Source organism: Vidua macroura, chromosome 5 (genome assembly GCF_024509145.1).
Source record: "Vidua macroura isolate BioBank_ID:100142 chromosome 5, ASM2450914v1, whole genome shotgun sequence".
Taxonomy (NCBI): domain Eukaryota; kingdom Metazoa; phylum Chordata; class Aves; order Passeriformes; family Viduidae; genus Vidua; species Vidua macroura.
This window is the reverse complement of record NC_071575.1, coordinates 2,048,215-2,074,732: the sequence shown is the minus strand read 5'-3', so window position 1 is coordinate 2,074,732 and position 26,518 is coordinate 2,048,215. Positions and strand designations below refer to the sequence as shown.

At 40.8% G+C, this 26,518-nt stretch overlaps 1 protein-coding gene across 1 annotated transcript in view; it reads right to left on the bottom strand.

The window, feature by feature from the left end:
* The window catches only part of PIK3C2G (phosphatidylinositol-4-phosphate 3-kinase catalytic subunit type 2 gamma), a 185,437-nt gene that overhangs the window by 76,107 nt on the left and 82,812 nt on the right, over window positions 1-26,518 (bottom strand). The window contains exons 18-20 of the mRNA XM_053977983.1: window positions 6,050-6,230; window positions 4,353-4,460; window positions 1,346-1,438 (exon numbers count right to left, since the gene is read on the bottom strand). Of these exons, the coding sequence (XP_053833958.1) occupies window positions 1,346-1,438; window positions 4,353-4,460; window positions 6,050-6,230 (382 nt within the window). The remainder of the gene's footprint in view (window positions 1-1,345; window positions 1,439-4,352; window positions 4,461-6,049; window positions 6,231-26,518) is intronic.

The following is a 26,518-nucleotide window of genomic DNA, read 5'->3' as shown; positions in this document are numbered from 1 at the left end:
TTTCTCTCATTGAAAGGTAATCTTGACTCCAATTAATTCCTCTTTGTATCTAAAAATGTAAAAATATCTTATTCTCTCCACTTATCTTCCCTCACATATACAGACAATTTAGTAAGATACCCTTATCATTCATTGTGCTGATCATTTATGTATGAGTTATCTGTCAGGAAGAAGCAATGGAACTGTAGTACAAGTAAAAGTTATTTTAACACAATGTTTTGCTGACAGGAGAAGGTGACAGCAGCTAAAATACTTCTGCAGCAACTGGACAATGAGTTGCTTGCTAAACATTACCAGGTAGGGAAAAAATTGTTTGAGTAGAACCAATTTTAAAAGCCCCATCAGCAGGTGTTTGCTCAAGTAGGGAGGAACCTGCTACTTAATATTGATTCTCAAGTGAACCAGCATATGAAGCAGGTTTCTAAATGTTCAGGAAAATTTAAAATTGCTAATTTCTCCCCTTAGCAGGCCTGGAAGGCTTACTTCTATTTCTGAGAATCACAGCTGCTCTAAAGGGCAAGTTAATTTACGACAGCATAGAATCTGGGTTTTTTTTTTTTTTTTTTTAATTTATTTATACAAACTTTTTAGGTTTCTCATTTGGAAAATGATTCTGCAAAATATCTAAGAATAATGCCATTGGCAACCAACAATTTTGTATCCATCAGCCGTTTTATGAACTTGTGTTCTTCTCTAAAACCAATATCCACTTTTAGGGAAGACTTTTGCTCTTTCGAAAGAGAGCTAACTTAAAAATTGTCTTTTGTGGATGGACTGTTCTGAGCTCTGAGGCTTTTCTAGGTGACAACTGCAAAATAAAGCAGAGTTTATTTTGAGTCAGTTCCTCCAAGTAACTCCAATGAGACAGAGCTCCTCTGCTGTCTCCTCCAGCTCCATCTTGCTCAGCCCATTCCCCACCCCGGCTGATAGGGGCAGAATTAGGTTTGTGTGGCAAGTGGAGCCTCTAACACTCCAGTATTTTGATTTTTTACAGACCTATGGACGAGGCTGAGGGTTGCATCACTCTGATCTATCTCTTCTCTGAGACCTGCCCTCGTTAATAAACTAGATTTAAAATATGAACTTTATATTCTAGTCTGGTAGTCCTCACTAAGGGAAAAAAGTGCCATAATTTCTTTGACTCTCTGCTGATCAAACAGGTGGCACCTCAGTGTATTGCCTCAATATGTTTCATTAAGAGTTCTAGTGTCAAAAATGATAGGGATAAACAAGCAGCAGAGCTAAATCAACTATTTTCAGACTCAAGTTTTAAAACATAAATTAGGTGAATTTTAAATGATCATTTTCCATACCAGAAGACATGAGGATCAGAGGAAGAACATACCTTAAAAATAACATTGATGTTTCCACTTGGAGCATTGGCATTGATGAAGGAGATTTTTAATGGAAAGGCATTGGATGTAAAATAAGAACATGACTGCAGGGGAAAGAAGAAAAACAGTGTCACAAACACAAAACACCAGGCCAGTGCAATGCCTCTGGAAAAGATTCCAGCTTTAAACACTGCTCAGTAGCAGTGGCAGCAAAAATAAATAATTCTTGATATTATTGACTGTTTCGTTGGGTCTGAAAAACAAGAAATTCTTGTCCCCAGACAACTGGCTTCACTTAAATATCAGGCCACTTGAACAGACAATACTTTATGTACTAATTGTTTTTTCATTTTCACCCAGGCCTATCACCAATAAGCTTTGCCTGGAACTGGGTGGATGAACTCCATAAGACTGATCTAATGAGTTTTAAAGCATTGAAAAGCCTTTGGTCCCATTGCTTTCTGAAATAACCCAGCCCTGCCCAATCAGACATGGAAGCAAAGAACCTGCCAGTTTCTTTGATTACCTCACTCTGGCTGAGGATACAGGGAATTTTGAAAATCATGCTCTATTTTATGTGGAATTTATCTTAATTAAGCACAAACTCTGACTTTCATGCTCTACAGCTCCTTCCACCTGAAGATCTCAAAGGGCTTCAAAAAGCATTAACGAGCCAAGCACTGCAAATCCTGTGAGAGTTTAGGGTGGAATTATTGCCCTCATTAAAAACATCCAAAGAAAGGTGGTGGGGAAACCCCTCACAACCAGCTAGAGACAATAGTAAATTAATGGCCTGGTTTCTGGAATTAATGAGCACCCCACAAGAGCTGCTGCTGTCCTCACAGGGTGCACTGTAAGGGAGGCTCATTTCAGCTCCACCAGGCACAGCTGCCTGCTGCTTTTCATCTGAACATCTCAAAGCATGGCAAACAGTGTCTCAGCCACAGCAATCCTCTGGGATGGGCCAGAGCCATTATCAGCAATGAGATCCTGACCCCCCCCCCCCCCCCCCACCACTGAAATTATTCCATTTCAATCAGAATTTTGCCAATTGAAATGTCTCAGTGAGTGCCTGAAAGGTTCCTGTGGGATGATGCAACTCTGATGGAGCTGGGAACGGGGCTTGCTACCAGTGGAATCAATAGATGACACCAAAATGAATTAAATTTAGGTAATTATAAGCACTTAAAAGTTCTAATTTGCATGATTATACTGACATACAGCCCAATCAAGAAACTACATATATTTATAGAAAGATAATGGCCTATAATGATATAAGAAAAATGAAAAAAAACCCCCAAAAACCAAAACAAAATAAAAAAACCCTCTTCAGATATTATATCTAAACATTTTTGTATCTGTCCAGCCAAGCTGGTGCAGTATAATAGCATGACTTTATGGTGAGATACCTTTCCATTAGTCATTATTTCCAAAAGCCTGAAAGCAGGGACAAGCAGCAGGCTTCAAATCCTTCTGACTTGTATCACACACAGTTCTCCCAAGCCTCTGGGGTGCTGGAAGACCTCAGTCCTCAGCCAGATCAAGGCTGAATAGCAATTACTTGGAGAAACAGAGGTCAGAGGCAATTGAAGGGATCAGCACCTCTTAGAATCAGGCCTACTATGGATAATGAGCCAGAGAACAAAAATAGAGCACAAATTGCTGTAATTAGGCAGTTATAACTCGTAATATATATGGCTGTTCAGGTTTTTCTTTTTCTTCATGCTGGATACATTTTCCTTCTCCAGAGATGAATCAGCTTGCTCCTGGCATTATGTTGTTTATGAAAATAGTTCTGAACGATGAATGGCTGAATCTTAGTAGTGCAGTCAAAGTCAAGCCAAGTAGCACTGAAGAGCATTGCTGTTTCCTTTGTCCTGAAGTCATTTTTAATAGGGGTCGTGGATACAGATAAGCTAGTGTGAATATTTAACATTTTAGCAATTCTCAGTCAGCTCAGCAAACCGACAGCTGGCTCCAGGCTTTTTGCTGCTCCCACACCTGACATGGGAGAGTCTTGGATGGGAAAAACACCAAGGGCTACCTGCTGGCAACCAGGTCCCAGCTCCCAGGTGTCCTTGCCAATGCCAACGCCACGGCAGGGCAGCTGAGCTGGGAGTGGGCAGCTCAGAGTTGAAACCTCTGGCTGCTGTGGCACACATGCAGCAGCCACCCCACCCATCCTGCCACCTCTGCCTCAAGCAAAGGCAAAGGTTGGAAGGAGTTTAGGCTGGGTGTGAGTCGACCAGATGATTTATTCTCTGTGGTAACCAAGGGCACTGGGAATATTTCTCTGTCTGCTCTGGGGTGTCCAGGCCCCCAGGGGAGCACTGACTCTGACCCTCATTCATGGAGAAAACTTCCAAAGCCTCAAGGTGAACCAGAAACCACAAAAGTGTGAAATAGATTGTAGGGATTGTAGAGAGTTTAGTATGTCACAGGGGTGAGAAATTTAGGTTTTGGGATTTTTAGTATGTTATAGATGGGTTCAAGATGGAGGGTACAGGGTGTTGTCTTGAGTTCATTTTACTTCCTTCTTCTTCGTCTTCATGGGTTTGAGTGGTATCTTGTAATTGGGTAGAAAAATCCTCATTGCGGGTCTTTAGGGGTCAGTTATTGGGTTAGAAAGGAAAATAATTTAGGTGTCGCTTCTTAATTGGGTAGCTTAGTTTTTGATTAGACTTAAAAGACCTTGTAACACGAGGTTGTTGCCATTTTTGTGCTGTTTTTCCTGCACACAGAGTCTGGTGCAGACAGCGCTGGAGTTTTGATAAGATAGCCATAAACAGAAGCTGAAGGCCAAAAAAGTCCAATGTGCCTCTAGTTCCTGACACAGAACTGCTCCAGGAGGGTCTCCCCTGCCAGGGGAGCCCCCAGGGAGTTGCCCAACTTGGGGCCCGCAGCCTCATAATTCTCCATGTCACTACGATCATTTCCTGATCATCTCAATGTGGGCATTCTCTCCTTCTCCCCTCTGGACTGCAAACCAAAACTGAAAATGCAATGGATCACACTCACATCTGCCTCTATGCCTCGGACAACCAGCGCGGGGTTCAGGGGGAGCCGGCAGAGCTTCACCTCCTGGAAGAACTGCTGGACTCTGCTGAGCTCCACGTCCAACACCTCCTGCAGCACGGCAACCATTGTGGCAGCATGAAAGAACACAAAGACAGCTTGTTATTTATTTCTTTCTTTTGTAGCTTTTTTTTTTTTTTTTTTTTACTGTCTTTCTGTACTTTAAACAAGCAATGCAATTTCCAGAGCTGGCAGCATCCGTGTGACCTTACAACAGCTAATGAGGTCACACTGGGGTATTCAAAATAAGAGCTGTAATTTTACTCCACATCGATGCCTTTTCTGCCTAGATGTGCTTCCAGCCCATACTGCCCTGTAGGTTCAGATGGAAAGAGTCTGTTTCCAACAGCATGGAGCGACAGGACAAGGGAGAATGGCTCCAAATTGAAGGAGGGTGGGTTTAGATTGGATAGCAGAAAAAATCTCTACCTGTGAAACCAGGCTGGATGGAGCCACCTGGTCTGGTGGAAGGTGTCCCTGCCCATTGCTGGGGGTTGGAACTGGATGACTTTTAAGGTCCCTTCCAGCCCAAACCATTCTGGGATTCTATGATTCAACACCCTTCATTAGGGGTCAGTCAGCCTCATATTGCTCTGCTGTATCTCATGGGCTTTTTTTGCCTTTCCTAAGATCTTCCCCATTTGTTGCTTGTTACCTCAACCTGATCTCCCTTGCCTCTGTTAACTGCAAGGTTTGGGAGCTTCTCAGTATTGTAGTAACTGCAGCCTTGAGATTAATCTCTAAATTCTGAATTATGCATCAGTGATGTATTATGCATTACTACTATTTCTTCCTCTTTGCATGGATTTTCCTTTTGCAAATATTTTTGTCTTTTTACTTCCATGTTTGCTTTGCTGCTCTCAATAGCAGCACTGGGAGTTTTCTGAGAAACCCTTTGAAAATCTTTGAATCCTTAACAAGGGAGAAAGATTCATGATATCATTCATGATAACCAGCAGTGGCAAGTATCTTTTTATTTGGCTCTCTGCTCTGCCTTGCTGAGATTTCAACAAGAAGCAGTTTTACACACCAGGTAAGTAACAGCAGCCGTCCTGGAAAATTAACAGTTCTGAACTGGAAATGTACCTATGCAACATAAAAGCTGCACCCACTGGAGAAGACAACTGCAAGTTTCTACTGCCAGGGAGGCATCTGTGCAGATATGTGTTCAGTGTGCATTGCTGAGAGCTCTATTTGGGATATCAGCTGCATTCCACTCTGCTTGTCTTTGCTAAGAAACGAGGATGTGTCCAGCCTGCCAAGAACAACTCTTAGTAAAGCTTTCAAGAAATGCTGCAGCTCTACATGAGTCAAATATTTGGGGATGAGGTGCTGAATGTGAGCATTCCTCTCAGTGAAATGATAATCAGCCTTGTTGCCATTATTTCTGACCACCTCCAAGTCCATTTGAAAAACCACTGATGAGGGAATTTAAATGGATGAAAAGATTTGCAGACCTCAAGAGTAATAGTGATGAGATCTACGTTACCTGTTTTCAGAGCAGAAAAATATTCAGAAAGTTTAGTTAAGTCTTTGGTTTATTTATGTAAAGGGTATTAAAAGAATGAGGTGTTACCTTAGAAAAAAAATAGAATTCCCTACAGAAACTTAGATGGAAGGGGCAGTATTTTTTAACAAACCTTTCTTTTTGGATCACTGGCAGCTTTCACTTTTGTGGCAATGTCTTCCAGAATTCTGACAAGTTTTTCTTCCTTAGAAAACTCATCGTTCAGGGTCTGTCCAGCACAGAATTGGAGAGCAGCCAGAAGTTTCTTATACCACGTTCTGAAATGTACTTCATTCTGAGCATTCTTCAGCAGCCTAAAGGAAGGAGGGAAAAAAAAAGTGTGTATCTAAAAATGAATTTTATTATATATCAGTTCTAGCAGGAACAATAAACTCCAGACTAATCTACATTTGGTCACTTTGGGCAGCAAAGAATGAAAAAAAAATGTTATTGCTTGTAGGCAATGAGACTCAAGTCCCATTTGGTAACTAATGAGATTCCAAATGTGTTGAATAAACAGAAAAATGTCATTTCTTATTGTCATACATAGTGCAATGCCTGCATTGCTTCTTATTTCTGCAAGAAAAGCTAACAAAGTGAAAAGAAGTTGCATTTTTGAAGGCCAGTGTTAAATATATATTCCTAAATATTTTTTTTCTTCTGCCAGTTCATTTCTACAAGCAAGCAGATCTTTCAGCTAGGAGGTGCATTTAAAGACTGTTTTAGTCTCAGATGTACCATCAATTCTAGAAACTTTCACTATTTTAAGCTGAGGAGACATTTCTGAAATTGGCTATACTTCTAAAAACAGTGAAATGAGCCCATTTTATTCCCTTCTTTACTGGTAAGTGCTGGTCTAAAGCAAAACTCAGCTTTTAGTTCTTCTGAAGCCTGCAAAAGCTTTGGAACTGGAGTTACTGCCAACATAAAATGAGAAATAAAACCAAACCCATACTCTTTTTAATAATATTCACCATGCAGTCTTCTCTAATTACACAGTTTTTTGGGGTCAGGAAAGCTGAGCAGTTTAGAGGGTTTTGTTTAGTTAATCAAATTGATCATTGGGAGATTTTTTCCTTATGTGGGCCAGAGGTTTTGTACACTGTTTGATTTATTTTTGTAAGTGTACATGGAATCACCAGCTCCGTCCTGTTGTTACCATCCTGGGATTTCCCTCTGCCTGAAGGGCTGGTGAACTGCTCCTTGCTTTTGTGTGAACTCTTCCCCCTCACAGCTTCACCCTTAAGAACATCTAAAACAAACTCCTTGCAAATGTCTGAATCTTAATGCAGCTTCCCCGACCTAAAAAAGCAATGCCACTTTTCACAGGACAGAAATCAGAGAAGCTCTTGACTTTCAAGGCACATCACACGACTGAATATGTGACACACGAATATGTCACATCACAAAAAGCAAGAACAAGAAATGATTTGAAGCGCTGCTATTTAAGGGGTGAAAAACCTATAATTCCTACAGACATTTCAACTCCTTCAAATCATATCCAAGGCATTACAGTATTGCTACTGCAGCACATGCCTCTTTTGGTGATGAGAGACCTTTCATGAAGCAATGATTTTTCTAGGTCCTCTTTTCCTATATGATTCAAGGCAGAACAATATCACCTACTGGTTTCTGAAAACATTTCCCAGCTACACAAAACCTCTGAACACCTGAGGATTTGAAAATCCTTAAAGAATGAGTGGTGTTTCTATCAGAAATGCCTAGACATGAAAGGGAAGTGATATGAGAAGTTTATCATCAACACTCTCTGGAGAAATCTGAAATGATTTTTTTTTTTTTTTCACTGTAGACTAGTAGAAACAAATAATTACTTTTTAGATTTGAAGGAAATACAAGCTGTCATTGCAGTGGAAGGCAAACCTGAGCACATAGAGGCTGCTGTGTTCTTCCCCTGAACCTTTCACAAACAGAGGAAGGCTGAGAGCACACGTGGCAGTGGATAAACATATTCCTGCACATTTCCATCAGAGTAAATCCAAGATTCCACAGGCTTCATCTGCTTAAATGTCAATAGCTCATGCCATTTTAGATATCCTAGGAAATCCAATTCCTCCAGCTGCTGCCTTGGGAGGGCATGGGTCCCCTAGAGGCAACATCTCAGGTGTGCCACTGCCATGCAGATGTCTCAAATCCCCTGTGCTGTCTAAAATAAGCTGTGTTTAGGGCACTACATCACACTCTACAGTGGCCATGTAGCTCAGCTGTAGGCAAACAAGACTATTTAAAATAAAAACATGTTCAGTCCACTTCAACAGCAAGTCAGGAAGAGGCTTGGTGATTATCCTTTAAATAAAAGCAGCACTGGTACAGTCCAAATTGTCATGTGGGCAGGAATTTTAGTCTATCAAAGCAAAGCCCAGCTCAGTCTCAGTCCAGCCAAACAGTGCATTTTTCTTGGCACACAGTCAGATTGAACTTCACTTCTGTCCTGCAAATACAAATGCACCTAAACTATCACTGTGACATCTGTTTTGAGCTGGACATGTCACGCTGGTGCAGAGCCTTGTCTGCACTAAGGCTTGCACTGGAATCAGCTCCTCAGTACTGTATTCATTCACCTACTCCATTTTGAGTGGTGCATATTTAGGGAATCCATAAAGGCTACCTCTTCATGTTGGAGATGGCCCTTTAATCCTCTCAGAGATACAGAACATTAAACCAGCTTTTATTTCCCTAAAATGAAAGGCTTAGGCTTTCACATACAGCAAGCAAAGCAGCAAAACCAAAATGGTTCACTATTTTAAACAGAGCTACTCCCTGCATAACACAGATCAACATGGAAGACCCATTTTTTGATTATTCTTGTGGCTGAGTGTTTACAGAAAATAAGCTTAGACACAGAGAGGATATAACAATTTCTTTTTCCTTTCTGAGAAAGGAGTATGAGCCAGATTCAGAGAACTTATGCATAAGGTGTTCATGAGGACAGAGGATGTACGTGCAGGCATACTCCTAAAACCCTGTAGACCTTCCTTTGCAAAATAATTCCTACTAACTGGCTCTGACTTTTACATTCATTCTATAAAAGTGGTCCCAAAGAGGATGCAAAGGACAGCTTTTAATGTGATGGCTCATTGTAGGCTCTCCTGAAATGTTTGTCCAACAAATGAACAAATATGTTGTTGCAGTTCTGTTCCCCCAGCCTGCTGGCACACACATCCTCACCCTGCCATGGTGAGAACTCAGCAGAGATGGGAAAATCTGCAGCTTCTGAAGTTGTGAGATGGGGAAGTGCTCAAGACACTAATGAAATTTTCAAGTTAGAACAGGATGCCTAGCCGTGACAGAGAAAGACAAAATTGGAATGGTTTAAAACCCAAGGCTGTCAGTAAAGAAGCATGTGAAGTTGTTTTTTCCTGGTAATTTTCAGAGGATTCTGCAAGACAGAACTCAGTACAAAAGCCTGGCTTTGTGCCAGGCCTAGATGGAGCATCTTGCTCCTAACAGCAGAGAGGCTTCCTTACTCTTCAGGATCCCTGATTTGGGACAAACACCCTCGTTCTCAGCAAGGCCTGGTGAGCTCAGACACCATCCCCAGGTCACTTTTGTGAAATAGTACAGAAGGAAGTTGACCTGAAATCTGGAAAATGGAGTAAATCAGGCACAGGGGTGCCTTGAAAGATGCCTCTGCCTTCTGCAAGCAGCTGCTTCTCCTCTCTGCACACACCTGCTCCATGCCTGCAAGGTGGCTCCAGCCCCATTGCCTGGCACTCACAGCTGCAGGTGTGTGTGTGTGTTCCCTGCATGCAGAAATGCAAGAGGGCTGAGAGATTTTTGCCACAGGGAAGAAAGGAAGGTGGAATTGAGTCAGGCTGCTGTGTCAGAGAAGGAGAACCAGGGCTAAACCTAGCAGATATAGAGAAAAGGGTAATTAAGGAGGGAAAAAAAAAAAAGGAAGGAGATTGGATGGGTCTTGATGGAAAAACAGGTGAGCTGGCCTCGTTCTCCCTCTGTGGTGCTGGAAGACAGGGAAGCCAACACAGTCTGCTCTCTGAGTAGGATTTGGCAGACAAATGAAAGAGTGAGGTGGCTCAGACAACTCTGCTGCTTGAACATCTGTTCCTTGTCTCCTTCAGGAAGGGGAGCGGGGCGAACCTGAGAGCGATGCCTGACAGGACAGATGAGCTCACAGGTAGCCTGTCAAACCACTTGGTACCAAAAAAAAAACCCTACCCCAAGGAGAAAGGGCCAGGATTTGCTGTGTTTTACTGCAGGTTTAGCCCCGACCTGCTACAAAGGAGCAGGGCAGTTTGACTGGGTTATTTAGACATAATATCAGGAGAGTCACCCTGGTTAATTTGTTTCCAGGTGCATTTTTGGGATTTATTACACAGAAGTGGTGCCTACCAGCACACACTCTGTACACCCTGCAAAAGGTTTTTTGAATTCAGAGACACACCATGAAAACAAGGTGCCTTAGGGTTGTAAGGTGAGTGCTCAGGTACCTTTTGTTGTTGGTCCATTTTTGGTAATCCTGACCACCAAATGCTTTGTTCTGAAGGTGCATTTCATGTTTGCTCTCTGTTTTACTAAGCTGGAGGCAGGACAAATCACAGAAGAAGAAAACAATGGTACAAGACCATTGTGGAAGCTCATTATGGAAATAATTGTCTTAAAATTATTCTCTGCAGCCCTTTGTATCAAAGATTAGCACACAAAACCACTTCCCTACCACTGTACAGCTCCTGTGTCTGAGGTTGCCATCTGTCTTAATTATCCTTAGACATCCTGCAAAACTCCTAATCTGTCCTTTGTGCTTTATTGTGCCATGGAGCTGTGGCACACGCCTGAAGCTTTTAACTGTTTTCCTTTTCTGCTCCTTGAAGAAAACATTTTACTCTTTGCATTCTTAAACAGGAGAACAAGAACAGGGCTGGCTTGCCTGTAGGACTTCACTCAGGCTCTGCAGCTCCTTAAGTCTCAGTGCAAGCTCCCCAGAGACACATGGATGACAGAGAGGACAAAAATGTACAGCTGAAAATTAAGGACTCCACCTACCCTGTGACAGGTCATGAGGATGAGCAGGCAACTTAATTACTCAGCTGCAAGTAAAACCTCTCTTTGGTATTTTTAACTCCCCGGTTGTACACTGGACAACCCGTCCCAAACTCCTGCTATTAATTAATTAGCTGCTAAACCTCTCTTTGCTTTTTAATCTCCCCAGTAGTACACTGGACAACCAGCCCCAAACTCTAGAAAGTACATAAATCTGTGTGATTTAGGTACTAGAAATCAAAGAAAGGGAAACAAACACAGAAAACCAGCACCACTGCCTGGGTAGAACTATTGGGGCATTGCAGACAACAAAATAACAAATGTAAAAACAAACTAACTAACAGGTGAGAAGCACAAAACACCTGGCATGTTAGGAACAATACAATTTCTGCAGGGGAAAATGGGGAGCAAAGCTAATTAGGCAGAAATTACTGTGCAAGAAGGGTGGAAGAGAATTGCAATTCTCCCAAGTGACTGGAGTAGCCAGCATTTTCCAGAGATTTACAGAAACACGGAGCAAGGACATCAACCTGACTGGAAGGATAAAGACTGAACTTCCTTTCGCTCTCTCTTTTTCTGACCAAGTACAAAGCCAGCAGAAAGGGAGAGGCACAAAAGGCTCTGCTTCATCTGCTGATCTTTCATCTTTATTTCTAGTCTAGAACAAGAAGAGAATGAAAGTTTATGTTTCTTGAGTAGACTGAGCGAAGTGTGTTACATTTTCTCTGAATATTTCAGAGAAATTCTGTTTCTCTGCATCTTTGTCACCATTAAGTCTCTAAGATGAAGAAAGAGCAGCTGTTCAGTTGCTTGAAGCACCTGTCCACTTTTGCCTCTTCAGTCCTCTCACATGAGAAACCTGCAGCCAGTTCCACATGCTGCTTCTCATAAAACAGAGCTGCTTTTATAGACTCATTTTTCAAAGCATTACCCTTGAACAGAAAATAACTCTGCATAAAGTGAAATTTTGTTTTAACATACCACATGATTAATTTGCTTTTGTTTTTCTGAGTCTTTTTTAATAGCATAGAACAGAAGTCTACCACGTTGATCTCCCTTTGACAACAAAATATTGTTGCAGACATATAAAGTACGGGGGTTAGGCTTGAGAAACACAACATTGCCATTATTTTCTAACCTCACAAAGTTCTTTATGAACAACACAACGCAATCTGCATTCAGACAAATCACTTGATTCAGTAGCTTCAATCAAGGCAGCTCCTCCCACTCCCACTGAATGCCTGAACTGTGGAATGCATGTCCAGCTGACTCACAAAAAAATTACCAGATCAATGAAAACAAGGGCTATGCAGGGAAGGTGCCAAACCCTGCTGAGGTTGCCTGGCAGAAAAATGTTTTATTTGATATGTAATATAGTTAGCTGCACACACTTTGCATTAAGAAAATGAATCCCAGATAAAACCTGTGTTGTCTGGAGGAGAAAGAGCTTGAAAATGAAACAGAAATGAAATGAGCCTTGAAAATGAGTTCAATTCAAGAATTAATTGAAAGTATAGTGGTGCACAGGTACCACTGTCACTACCAGAGATAGAAGCTGCTTGGCCTAAGGTTTAAGGAAGAAATAATCACCCCCATAAGGTCTTCTCCAATTTGTTGAATGGACATGGTAACATCAATGTAAGTGCTACAAGAATCATTCAAGTAAAAAGCAGTGCTAACAGTGTCTGTCTCTTTCTGTTCCAGTTGGTAAAAAGAAATTAAAATAAAAAAAATGTTAGCAAAGTGTGTCTTCTTCTAGTCTGCTCCTCTTCATTGGGTAGGATCTGAAAGCAGAAGTTTATTAACACACTATCACAAACAAAAAGAAAATACCTCCAGCAGAACACCAACACAACAAAATTTAGTGGTAGTTTGTGGGCAGCAGTACTGACCTTAGATAACTTCAGAATCTCTGAGTAGGGTCCACCAAAGATCCCACCCTAATAAAACATCAGTGAAAAGCCTTCACCTGGAGTGTCATTAAATACTGAGGGTGACTTAAGCTCAGACTTGTGACTGTAGGTCTGACTGGTTTTGAGTATTAATAAAAGAATATTAATAGGCCCCTCTAAAGAGAGTGATTAAATCTCCTCTCCAAAAACTGCATTTGGAAATAAGAAAAAAGGAATTTTTTTTTCACAAAGGTACCGCATTTCATATCTTCATGAACATTATCAATTGGACAGTATGATTTTCCATTCAATGAGAAACTTGGCATTCAAGTCTGGCATGAATTTTGGAAAGTCTGGTTCCGTTTTTGCCAGTGCCTTCTTCACAGGACTGAGTACATCCCTGCCTACACTTTTTCCAAAACTACAGATTTTCTCCTCAGAACAAATGACGTATTGTTGTCAGAATTTCATGCAGTATCTTACACCAGCATCAGCAAAGCCTGAAATCGTCCAACAATCTGTCACTGTGAGAGTTCAGAGTAAATTCACACAGAGGAACTGAAATGCACCATTCATTCCAGGCATAACAGAAATTGTTGTGTTCTTCCCAGTGGGGAACTGCACTGGGAGCGAACAGGGAATGGGATTAGATGGGATAATCACCACTAAAATAAGCAAACCCAGTGGCTTTATTGGGATGCTGTCCAATATGCCAGCAATTAATTGAATACAGGAGGTGACTAAGCTACTCTACTTTCAAACTACAAAATAAAATGCAAAATTAATTCAGATGAAGCAGTCCATGAGAGCCAATGGACTTGCAAAGCTTTGTACAGTTTCTGAATTTAGGCCACAGTTATCACAGCAATACACTGAGGAGAAACTGAAAATGTTTTTTTTTCAACTGCCTATTGTTTGGGCAGTTTATGTCTATCAAAATGGCTTTGGACAGCATCTGTGGTCCCCATTAGCTTCACAGCTGAACAGAAAAAATCCCTCATGACACTATAAAACACAATGTAAGACACAAAACTAATTCCGAATGGTTCTGCATGCACTGGGCAATCCAAATGTACCCAAAATTGCAGAATTAAATGAGTTACACCACAGTTACTTCGGTAACTTTGTTTGTTGGTTAATTTTTTTTTTTTTTAGTTGTGCTGGTTTTATCTGGAGTAGATCTCATTTTCTTCCCAGTAGCTGGTATCAGGCTGTGTTTTGGATTTGTGCTGGAAACAGTTGATAATTCAGATGTTTTAGTTATTGCTGAGCAGTGTTTGGAGAGCCAAGGCCTTTTCTGCTCCTCACCCCACAAGCGAGTGGGCTGGGGGTGCACAAAAATTTGGGAAGCCAGGACAGCTGAGCCCAGCTGACCAAAGGGACGTACCAGACCATAGGGATCATGCTCAGCAAACGAAGATGGGGAAGGAGGAGGAAGGGGGAAAATCTGGGGGGATGGTGTTTGTCTTCCCAAGTCACCAACGTGTGGTGTTGTCATTGAACACCCGCCTGACCGTGGGATGTGATGAATGAATTCCTCATGCCACGTTGCTCTTGCTTTTGCTTTACCTGTTCAAATGTCCTTATCTCAGTCCATGAATTTTCTCTCTTTCCTAATTCTCTGCCCCATCCCACTGCAGGGGACAGTGAGTCAGTGGCTGTGTGGGGCTTGCTTGCCATCTGGGGTTACCCCATGAAATTAATACACTAACACAGAAATAGCTTCAGGGAGAAAACTGAAATTCTCTTTCTACAAGGTCATTAAGGCCGCTCGTAACAGGAGCAGTTCCAGGTTTTATTCATATATTCTGAGCCAGATCTTTATAATCCTAGAGTTTTCAGATTGCCTTTTTTTTTATGACTCTGGGCATGGAAAAGGAAGAGTTTGGTTTAGGGGGGTGGGGAAATAGGATAAGACACTGACATTGTTTTTCAAATATTATGACATTTGAAAGAACTTGTTCTGCAGAGCTGTTAATTTTCCTATTTGCTCTGCATTCAGTTACAAGAATTTGCTTTGTTGAACAATGTCTACATTCAAAGCTGTTCTCTTTCAAGCAGAGTCTCAGATTTTTAGAGAAAAGGTGCTCAGATGTCAACAGCAGAGGAAGGATGTTTGAGATGTGATATGTTTCAAACTCAAGGGGAGTTAATGTTTCTTTTAAGGCTGCATCCCTTCTACCTCTCTGGAAGAAGCTGTCTGTAGATCCACTGTGTTTTAAGCACAGGTAGCACAGATACAACAAGAACTGATTCCACATTATTTCCTGACATGTCTGTCTTCTGGATCTTTGCTTTCATCACTGCTGTAGCTAGCAGACCAGCTTATCTTATTTTCCCAATAGCTATCAAAGGGAACTTCATTCAAATCAGTGCCTAACAGGAACAGGGAGGAAACATGAGCCCCAGCAGGTACTGCTCTAAGTGTTTCAGCAATCCTGGTAGCTCAGTGTAATTACAAGACCTCTCATATCTGACAGAGTGTGCTTTCTGCAAGATGTTGAGCCTCCTTTTGGTGTCAATTTGCTGTGTGGCAGCTCAATGCTGCACAACGACAAAGGATGCAGGGATCAGACCGTGGGATCACAGTGCCCTGTTAGCTCTGTGCCTCTACCTGGGTGACTTTGTCAAGAGAATGACTGAAGACAACTTTCAAAGGGGCATCATGAGGACATGCAGTCCCTTAGGCTTCAAAAACAGCTCATTTGTTTTCAGGGACTAGGAGAGAGAAAATCAGAGCTTTCAGTGGGGGAGTCTTCAGAGTCCAAATCACACTTTTTCATCTTTTCATGGTTCTGACTCCTTTAAGGGAGAAATCTTACTGCTCTCCTTATGCATAAGGCTACTCTGCAATCTTTTTCAAATAAGATGATAGCTACTAGGCTTTAATTTAATTAAAAGAGAGGTGACCATGAAAGATGGTGACAGGAAGGAAGAACAAGCATTTACATGGTAAAGAAGAATATTTTATCTTCATACCTTTTGTAGGCTGGCTTTATTTCTTCCTCTCTGGTTTTATTTTTCTTCCTCTTTTCTTGGCCTCTATTAATTTTTTGCTCCATGTTATACATAACAATAGTATCTCTTGCAAAGGTAGGAGAGCAGAGCAGAGATGGAAATAACTTTAGATTTCTCCTTTTTAAATACTAGTCTGGTTCTGATTTTCCTTCCATTTCACTGCTTTATTGCCCCCAAATATTGGCTTTGCAAATAGAGAAGTGGGAATTTGAAGTTAAGCTCATGTACCGAGGAAAGCTTGCTGTAAGATATTAGTAAGAGAAAAGCTTTCTTTTTCAGATGGCCCCAGGGTATTTTCCTAGTCGACAGCTGGCCTAGTTACCATGGAAAACAGAAGAGCTGGAGGGCAGGCACAGTAGGAAAATGAGGCAGAGACCTACATGAAATTGGGCTGGCTTGGTTTGCAGAGGCTTGCTGAAATTAATCTCACTTCAGACACCTTGCTGCTCTTTCATTGCTGGGAGTAGACATAGAGTCTCATCTAGGTTTAAAAGTCCATCTCAGCTCTGCTGAGACATGTTCAGCTGTGGGACCAGATCTGAATAAACTTTTGAATCAAATAAAATCCCTTTTAATGAACCCCTAAGAAGAAGGTGTTGCTTTCTTAAGCTTTTACCAAGGAAATCTCACATCAGCCTCTTCAGATCAAAATGAGTTTTAACCTTGGGGTTAAAATCCATAGGTTTCCATGTCAGAAGAATTTAAAGCAGATATAAGAATGAAAATCCATCCTGAATTTTACTTGATAGGTAACCTTGGCAAAATTATTTTATTTCTCTGCGCTTCTGTTTTCTTTGTCAAAAGAGGAGAGATTTATTTCTCATAGGCTCTCCACAGAATGCTGTGTTTGTTTCTAAGCTGCTCTTATGCCAGAGGTAAATGCCATGGCAAAAAGGTCTTTTTAATAACATTGTCACCTTCTTTCCATGCGGGAGCACATTTTGCCAGCATCTTTCAATCATATGGGAGAAAATAACAGCCCCAGGCAGATTTCTTTGCTCATAAGAAAATGGAATTAAGATTCAGTTGTTTTGATAAAAAGTCCAGGTGTGGTTCCAAGATTCACAATCACATTTGTGGAAGTATTATTGCAGCAAGCAGATGTCATATTTCCATATGTCCTGAGTCAGGTAAAGAGTGGAGCAAGCTCTCCAGGGGCAGTCACTGCATTGGCAGAATAAATATAGATCAGCCATCTGACACAGGATTCTCCTGGGACTTTGAAGCTCCCTGGCTCTGCTGTTGGCATCTTTCTCACCCTGAGTGCTGTCCTTGTGCTCAGTCCTTGTGAGGATGCAGCTGGATGGAGGACTGAGATGCAGAGCTCCCATCTTTCCTCTCCTCTCCTACCATATCCGTGCTCTCAATACCCCTCAATCAGCCACACTTCATCAAAATGTATACTCTGCTGACAGACCAAAAATCTGTGCATGCCAAAAATTAATATGGGTAAATGCCATGTTTTCCCTACCAGCAATACACATGGGGTGGCAGCCATGGGTGAGCCAGGCAAATTATTGTTTAAATCACCTTTAAATTGCTGGTCTGAAAACTCCTAATAACAAAGCTGGGCGACAGCTGAAGACAGCACATGTCAGCTTTGAATTGATGCAAAAAAAAGATTTAAAATGGGGCATCCTTTGAATGAGGCTCCATTTCCATGACCAAGCAATGTCACTTTGCTGAGTGACACACACAGCAAAGCACTGGCAGGTCAGGAATATTTGCCACCGTGGCCACTTTGACAAACTGCCCTATCCACAAATGGGACCTGAGGGCCATGTGAGTCACTCCAAAGCTGGTGCCTATTAAAAAAGTTTAATTAAATTACAGTGCTTCTCCTGATAGAAATCGTCACACCCAACGTGTGACATTGTGGAGCAGGTTAAGCAGAAGAATAAATACTGACTTTTAATACCACACTCAGTGTAAGGAAATGCTACAGAAATGTCAAAATCTTGTTTACCATGTGACCTTCTCCATGCCCAGTGCTCACAGGATAATTATTGCAAATGGCAGAGCCTTTTTTCCCAGACAGAGCCCCACTTCCCTTGCTGAACTGCAAACAAGGTCTTCCTTCAGTTAAAAATGCATAATGTGTTACAACACTCATGATGAGGGACTGTTCTTGCAGTTAATCCAAGCCAATGAATTTGACTGTGGAAATCCCTGTTCAGTCCCTTCTTCATTAGCCAAGATGGCAGCTGCCACACTAAAGCTAATGAGCCTGATTAATATCAATTCAGTAAATTAATTTTTTTTTCCAGACATCAGATAATTTTGTACTAATCCAGACATTTATACCGATTTAATATCAGCTGACATAACATAATTTCTCATTTAACATTAATTGAAAACTACTGGTTTCTTATTCTAAAGAGTATTTGCTGTCACTTGTAAGTTATGGCTTTTTATAAAGCTATCTTTCAAATAATATCATCATTGAATGTTATGTTTTCTGCCTACCTGCAGAAACTTTATCTGCAAGCATGTGGCTGGTGATGTGGACAGAATGGAATAATTAAGCAATTTCTCTTAAAGGTATTCATTTTAACAATTTTTCTTGATATTTTCCATTGTATATTTGTAAAAGGACTGACAGAAACAAATGAAAGAACTCTCAAATGAAAGACCAAAAGAAAAAAACTCTCCATTTAAGCAGCGTTGAACTCAGCCCATCTAACTTTTTCTTTTTCCTTCTAAATAATTTTGGGTCTGTTCAGCTTGCCTTCAGGCTTGGTGAACACCATGACACTGCCTCAGCTCAACACGACCTGTGTGGAACCCTACAGAAAGGTACTGGTGAAAGCCTCCACCCAGGAGATGGAACCTACTACAAAACTGGTTACTTGGAAAACACTCAAACCTTCTCAATCCTCCCAAAGGTAAGTGTTGGATTAAGCCTTTTTCTGACCCAGACATGGGGCAACTGAGAGGCATTTTAAAAACTTTTATTCCAGTTCAGTCTCACGTGAAGGGTGACACAACACAGAAGTTATAATTCACGCCACCACAATCAGAAATTAATTATTTCTTAATTACAACACACTATAAGCATTTCTTGGTGTATCAACTTTTGCCATGCTATGCTGTAAAAGCCTTAAAGCCAATCATCTAAGATTACCCCTCGTGGGTCCTACTACAATACAACTTTCATAACTCTATTTCTCCAAAGTATCCAGTCTTATTTACAAAACCATCCTTTGAAACTTGTCTCTAGCTCCATTTCTTTCTCAGCAATGTCTGTCCTAATCCATGGCTTTTCTAAGTCAACATTTCTTATCTCAAAGTTTACATACAGATACATATGATGTAAACCTTCTGTCAGGCTTTGAAAATTCTCTACAGATCCATTTCCCACAGGTAAGAACCCCCTTTGTGCAAGCCCTTATCTAAGGAGTGTCCTGCTGGCTCCAGGGGGAACAGAATCAGTAAAGAAGCAGTCACAGGATTCCTTTGCAATGCACAGAAACGGGTCACTGATGTCAGCAGGGACCTCTGCAGGTGCCCTGGTGTTGCCCTGATTTTTAAGAGTTTTCTAAAGCCTTCTGAGTTTACATTCTTGTAGAGAACTTTCTCACACAACTCTCTGTAAACAACCTATTGTTTTGCATTCTTTCATAGAGGCGGAGAAATTTGATGTACAGGTAGTTTGTCCAGTGGTGTTGGAGAGGTGGCACGTTCACCCTCCAATCCACTGGCATCTTTTGAGAACCATAAAAGATTGGAGTCAGAAAAAATAAATTAGTCTCTTCATCGTGGAAAAAAAAAAAAAAAAAGGTGTGTGAGAAAGTTCTCTACAAGAATGTAAACTCAGAAGGCTTTAGAAAACTCTTAAAAATCAGGGCGACACCCTGGTCTGGCCCCTGCTCTGGTCAGAGCTAGCTCTGATAGTGGGTGGGCTCTTCAGAGGGCTTGCCCTCGGCAGCAGGCTGGGAGAGATCCAGGGATGGCAGAGGGAACTGGACTGGATGATGATGGGCCCCCAGAACAAGGGGAGTATCAAAAGGCATGACCCAGCCACAGGCAGGCCTGTCATTTGGCCAGGAATGTGAATAAGTGTGCCAGGAGCTGCTTTTCTAAGCTCTGTCCCCTTTCTGTTCGAAGTGTCACTCTGCTCTGTCCCATCAGCCAAGGAAACTGGAGGGCAATCTCTGGCAAGCACATCAAGCCAGGGCCCAGCCCTCACAGGAACAGCAAACATTTCAAAATTCCTGTGAGATAGATTAATTTTGGGGTAGGAACAAAGAATCCACGTTACTCTTTACACTGACTTGACCACGTCTGTCAGAACCACCCTCGTGTATAAAATAGCAGAGATTGGGGTTTGGCCCATGGCACTGCCTGGACCAAATTCTCTTATGAGTTTGCAGTGCACAAAATGTGAGTGCTCCATCCTCTGCAGGAACAGCTGAATATTCAGCACCCTTTGGCTCCTAGCCCTTCAGGTTCTCAGGGAAGTTATGACAAAGTTCAGTCAGCCTCAGGATCTGTGGGAAGCCATCAAGCACGAGTCTCCAGGGGCTTTTCCAAAAGGACACTTGATGTCTGTCTGTTTTCTAGAATCAGTAACTTAGGCTGAGACAGAAGCACAGAGATGTTACATTTCCAGGCACAAGGGTCTTCAAGGGAACCATATGGCAATGTAGGAATCCAAATTACACTATCCAGGAAGGGTAGAGTGGCAGCACAGGTTATACTTGGGAATAATGCTTTTTTATGGAACTCGTTCTAGATCTCCCAGTTCTCTTGGGAAGTCACCTGAATCTGAACTTAACTGCTGGTAGAAAATATCATTAGAACACAGCAGATCTATGCCACTCACAGTACTACTTATGTCTGCTCTCCTCTTGCTTTCCTGCACCCTTCCTCCTATAAAAATATTGTGCTTGCTATCCTTTATTCCCTCAGTGAACAATTACCCTTTGCTCCTTTGCCTGCTTATTTTAATTATATTTATAAAGCATATTTTGTGTTGCTTCAATCAGTGCCACACTTTGTTGCAAACACTGGGAACATCGTGGCAATTCCCTCCTTTCCCAAACCAGTGAACACCGCTCAGGTTTCTGTTTCTGGGAGAAGATTTGGGATCTTGAAGCAGAATAGGCAGAAGTGTTTTCAGAGCAGGTGGAGGGAATTCCCAGTTCCAACCCTTCCCACTGCCAGAATCATGCTGCTTTGCATGTTACATCCTCTACCCACTTGCAAGGGAATCTAGGTGAATCTTGGGAATGAAGTGGAAGGAAGCCTTGGGGGAACAGTTATTTTAATTTCACTGCATGACAGACTGTGAACAATTGCTGGGGGAGGCTGAACATGAAAACTGAGAGCTTATGTAAGGGGAAAAAGAATATATTTTTTTAATCTACTTGGATATAAGCCTTGCTACACAAGCTAGAAAAATCAAGTGTAAGAAGCATAAAACAGGATTTTATCAAGAGATATGTTGAAGGTGGCTTTGCTGTTTACAGTGAAATACTTAAGAGGCACCCTTTATGTCCAAGGATTAGAACTCTACAAACCACTTACTAGATAAGGAAGGAAATCTCATTTTGTGAAAGAGGGAGGGTGCTGGTTTGAAAGGATCATCCACCTGTGTATGTGCCAGTGTTCCTCTACTCAAGTAAACACTTACTAACTTTTATTACTATGTTATAATAATATAATACCTGTACTACCTTTAATACTGACAAAAGATGATGGCTTTATTTCCACATCAACAGAACCCTCACCACTCTAGAGCTGCTCCACTGTGCTGTGCTTGCACAGCTTGCAACCACTTTTGAGCCAGCAAGCACTCAGCCAAAATGTTATTTTTCTACTGCCCACCAAGATCCAGCCCCTGTTACCTCTTTACCAACTAAAAAAAGGAAATTTTTTTGTGTTTAACGTGTATTTTTCACTACATATATATATATATATATATATATATATGTAGTTATTTTGAAATAATAAATTCTTTATTATTTATATAAATATATATATTTATACAACTTTCTAGTAGTACAACAAACTATCAACTCCCAAAACCATCACCAATTAGTTCTTTTTATCAAACATGAAGAAAACTACCAACAGCCTCTCCTAAAACATCACTTCCATAACAAAAAAAAACCAAAACAACCCTGAACCAGAAAAAACCCTGAGCAGAAAAAAAAAAAAGGAATGAAAATGAACAAATTTGTATTCACCATTTAATATTTCCAGTGGAGGTAATTTGTACTAGCTCTTTGAAAGACAGACAAATGAAAAACAATAGCTACTCCAGCACTGAGGCTTTGATCAAATTTGCAAACAAATAATTTCCCATATATATGCTGCCAGCAGTTTGTGCCACTTAAAACCCACACTCCACTTCATAACACTTTTTTTTAAAAAAAAACTTCTTTTTAAATTTTTTTCCTTAACATAAGGTTTTCCCTCAAGTAACAGCCAGCAGTGAACAGCAGCCAGGCAACACACTGCAGAGGTGAGATACCAATGGTATTTCAAAAAAATTACTATGCCTAAAAGATGGTGTGTTTTCAAGCTAAGAAATAAGACAACCAAAATGAACACCAAGAGAGGAAGGTGTACCTGAAATAAGAAACTTTGCATTAGGGATTGTCTTCAAACATGCATTGCCCCTCCTCTAAGTCGAGTTGGAAGCATGCTGGTCCCTTGCTTTAGCACGGATGGGATGGTTTATAACCATGGAGGGGGAAGGTAAATTGTTCAAGAAACTGCTCCATGTGGCACTCACTGGGTTACCTCAGCCACAACTCTCTGCTTTGCCATCTCCAGTGACAAGCAGAGGAATTAAGAATACTTTTTGACACGCCATCTGAATCTTTCCACCTTAGCTCCGTGTTTCTCCAAAAAGCTTTAAAAAAAAAAGTCAGCAAAAAATTCCTTGCGGCTTTACATTACTCTGTCAGCCACCCACCATTGATGCAATATTGTGATAACTTATCTCTGAATGCTTTTAAACAGGAATAAAGGCCTTTTGGAGAGAAAAATTCAGTTCTTGTAGCCTGATTTTCTTTCTGAAACAAAAAGTAATGTGGTGAACTTTACTAAACAGTACCCTGTGTATTTGACAGACACCACAGAGAAAGCTAAAGGACAATTCAGCTTTCTGACTTCTGACAGAAATGCCTATGGCTTGTATGACCCATTGGGAAGAATTTTACAGGCTTTAGATTTGGAAGGAATCTTAATTCTTTTAATATTACTGGTCACTTTACAAATTAAACTTTACTTGTTTAACTTAAGGGTCCAGCATGCTCAGTTCCAACCAGGTGGGCTCTTTGCCAAGAAAGCACTGAAGGAGACAATGTGAGACAAGGGTCCCTTGAATAATTCTCTTGTTTAAAAGGAGGTTAATACAACATCACAGCAACGTTGTTCAAGCAAAAGAGCCAAAGACAACTCATCTGCCAGCTCTTTCTGTCCTCTCTCAAATGGTTTTTAATTTGGTCACCATCCAAATGACATCATTCTGATTACAGACTAATATACCATTGAGAATGGGTGAGCATTCTGAAAGCAATTAATATTCAGGGACATCTTTTCAAACAGCAAAGGCTTTATGAGTTTAATCCTGAAATAGTTATTATCTGTAAACACCTAAAAATACTGAGTTATAGTAATTCTGCACTGTTATCCTGACAGGACCTTTTATCAATCCTTACCCTCTCCTGCCCAGAAATATTACATTTTATTCTAGCTTATTTATTTATTAATTTAAATAAATAAATACTACTATTTAAAAATGTGTTAATAATTACATTTGGGTTTGCATTGGGGAATTCTTTTCTAAGCAAAATTATCCAAAACTGAAATCACAAAGTAATTTTCTGCTAAATCATGCCCTGACATAACATATTCAACAATGTCTAATTCATGATTCTATTTCTTATAATGTTTCAGTTGTTTAGGCAAAGGTCCAAGATCCAGTTTTCCTGCTGGTGGAGAGTGATGACTAAACCTAGAAATATTAAGCACAGAAAATACACAAGTGACAGCAACATTAAGCCTACCAATAACTCATTACATTGGATGTCCTGTAACCACTTGAAGCCTCTGTGTTTATTCATATTTTTCCTCGAAGTTCTCACTGCCAGTGTTCAGAAATAGGAATGATTTACAAAACTCCAGCCTGTCACACCAGGCTGTGATCAACAGCCTAACTATAAATGAGTACTCCAACCATATCAGTCCAAGGAAATCAGGGCCTGAACTGCATTGATTCAAGTCATGAGGCAAAAAACTTTGTGTTCCAAGAAGAATGGATTGACAACAATGCTCTGAAGTGGCTCAAGACAAATTTTGTCAGAAATTGGTTCAAACAGCTATAGTTAAAACATGAAACTTGCTAAGCTGCAAAGAATAAAAGACCTATATCAGAGCAAGACTTATAAAATGTTTTACATAATGTGATGCAATTTTGAAACATCTGCAAACTCATTTTGAGTACAGTAATTGCCATTTCTAGCAAAACAAAAGTTTCAAACAGAGGAAAGAAATGCAATTGGTTTTTTTTCCCAAATATTCCCAAAGCGTAAAGCCTGAAAGTGAAATCATGAAATGCAACTAAATTAAAACTTTTTTAGATACTACATCTGAAAAATTTGTGGTGAGGCATCTTCTCTCAGTATTTCACCTGGGCACTGAGAATCAGGAGCACCTGGGCTGCAGAGGCAGCATTTCACCAGTGGAACACAGCACCAGCTGCTCAGCTGAGAGTCACAGGAGATTCTCCCCACGCTGCTCACTCTCCAGCTGAGGCTTTGTCTCTCCAAAATCATCAGCATCTGCAAATTGGGAAATTTGCATCGTCCCTAAATTGCAGCTGCTGTTATTTATGATTTGGACATCTCAGACCATTAAGGCTGGCCATTCAGTATCGGCCTAAAGAAAATTTCCATATGGAGAAACTACTTCTAGGATTAGATTCAGGCATCTTTTTCTAGCAGCTTTCCACAATATATACCAAAAAAATCAAAATAATTCCACATCCTTCAAATTCATGACCGAAAATTACCCATGTGAAGCAACAGAGCTAGATGAATGCTTTCTCAAAAAATTTCCTTACTTATTACTACTCTGGTTTACATCCCCAAACGTCCCTCTGGGACAAGCAAAGATGACATGAGGCACCCATCTGGAAAGATTTTGGCTCCCTGTTTTGTCTTTGAAAGAAGCAACAATAAAACAGTTTTTAATGGGAAAATAAGGAAGAAAGGCACAGAAGTAACCAGACAGTCCTAGGCAAAAGCAGAGGCTGAGCATTGCTGTGGATATTTGATTTTTAGAATCTTGGGTTTTACGTTGCATGGTGGTAACAAACCTGTGTCCAAGAATTTCTCTATAAAACTTTTGTCAGTACAAGAGCTTTCTGCTTTCTGCTAATAAAGCATTTGGCCACTGATATTAATTCCCACAGTCAGTATGGGAGCACTGAATGACACCTTTTCTGACCTGCTTAGCATCATCTTTGGCTCTCTAGGTAACACTCCTAAAGCTTATAGGAGCCCTTCCTGAAAATGCAGGAGACAGGCCAGACCTACTGGTTGAGAGGCCAGGCAGGCAGAACCAACAGAAACAATCTCTCATCCTGCCTGAGGCCTTCATATGCTGCTGGAATGCAAATAATAAGTGAAAAAAGGCAAAAAAAACCTGCAGAGAACCCTGCTCTGAGTCCCTCTGTGCTCACCCAGGGCAGGCACTGCTGCCCATCACATCCCAGCAGCAGAGACATGAGAGCACCACCAGGCTCTGTGCAATCCTTCCTACAGGGCAGATCCAAGAGGCAAACCCATCTTTTGTGCTCAGCTGCATTTCTGGAGGGGTTAGGACAGATAGAACTTGAAGCTCGTGGGGAGTTTTCTGGCATAGCTAAAAAAAAAAAAAAAAAACAAACAGATTTGTCAGCTCCAGAATTTTTAACTGCAAAAGGAGCCAAGCGCAAAATAAATCAGACGAGCCATGTTTGGAAAAGCAATGCACTGAAAAGCTTTTTCCTTAGTGCTACCTTATAAATCATGAAGCAGCTAAAAGAATTAAAGCTTTTCAGAGCTCTGTCCCCTTTTCCAGTTTATCTGTGCAGTTCTAAGTAGGTTCACTTGTGCACATACACAGTGGTGTGTTTTTTCATTCCAGTAACATGCACTAATAACTGGCATTTACAGACTTTTGACAACGCTAATCCTCCTTGAATATGACTTTTGGCATGGAATTTCCTTTGTTCCAAAGGTGGGACACACACAGAGTTATCTCTGTGCTCAGCAACTTATTTAGTGCTGCTGAATATTTGCCTGCACCAGTAAAATTCATGATGCTTCACTCCATGCTCGCATTGGTCACCAGGGTACCTCACCTCTTCCCTTTTGTGCTTGCACTGGATTTGGAAAAACACCCAGCATTCCTTGATTTCTGGACATTCAGCAGCACATCCACTCCACTAAGAATCATTAAGATAATTAAAACCAGACACAACTATGTTATTTATGTCCTTTGTTGATGACTTTCCTCATATTCACTAAATTACAACAAGGCATAACATGGTGCTTTATTAATTTTTAAACAGATTTCTTTTTAAAAATTTGTAATTTTTAACAGTGCGGAAAAATTAACTCCCTGTTTATATTTTAAATGTTAAAATGCCATACTTAGATCCTTTGTTAACCTTTCCC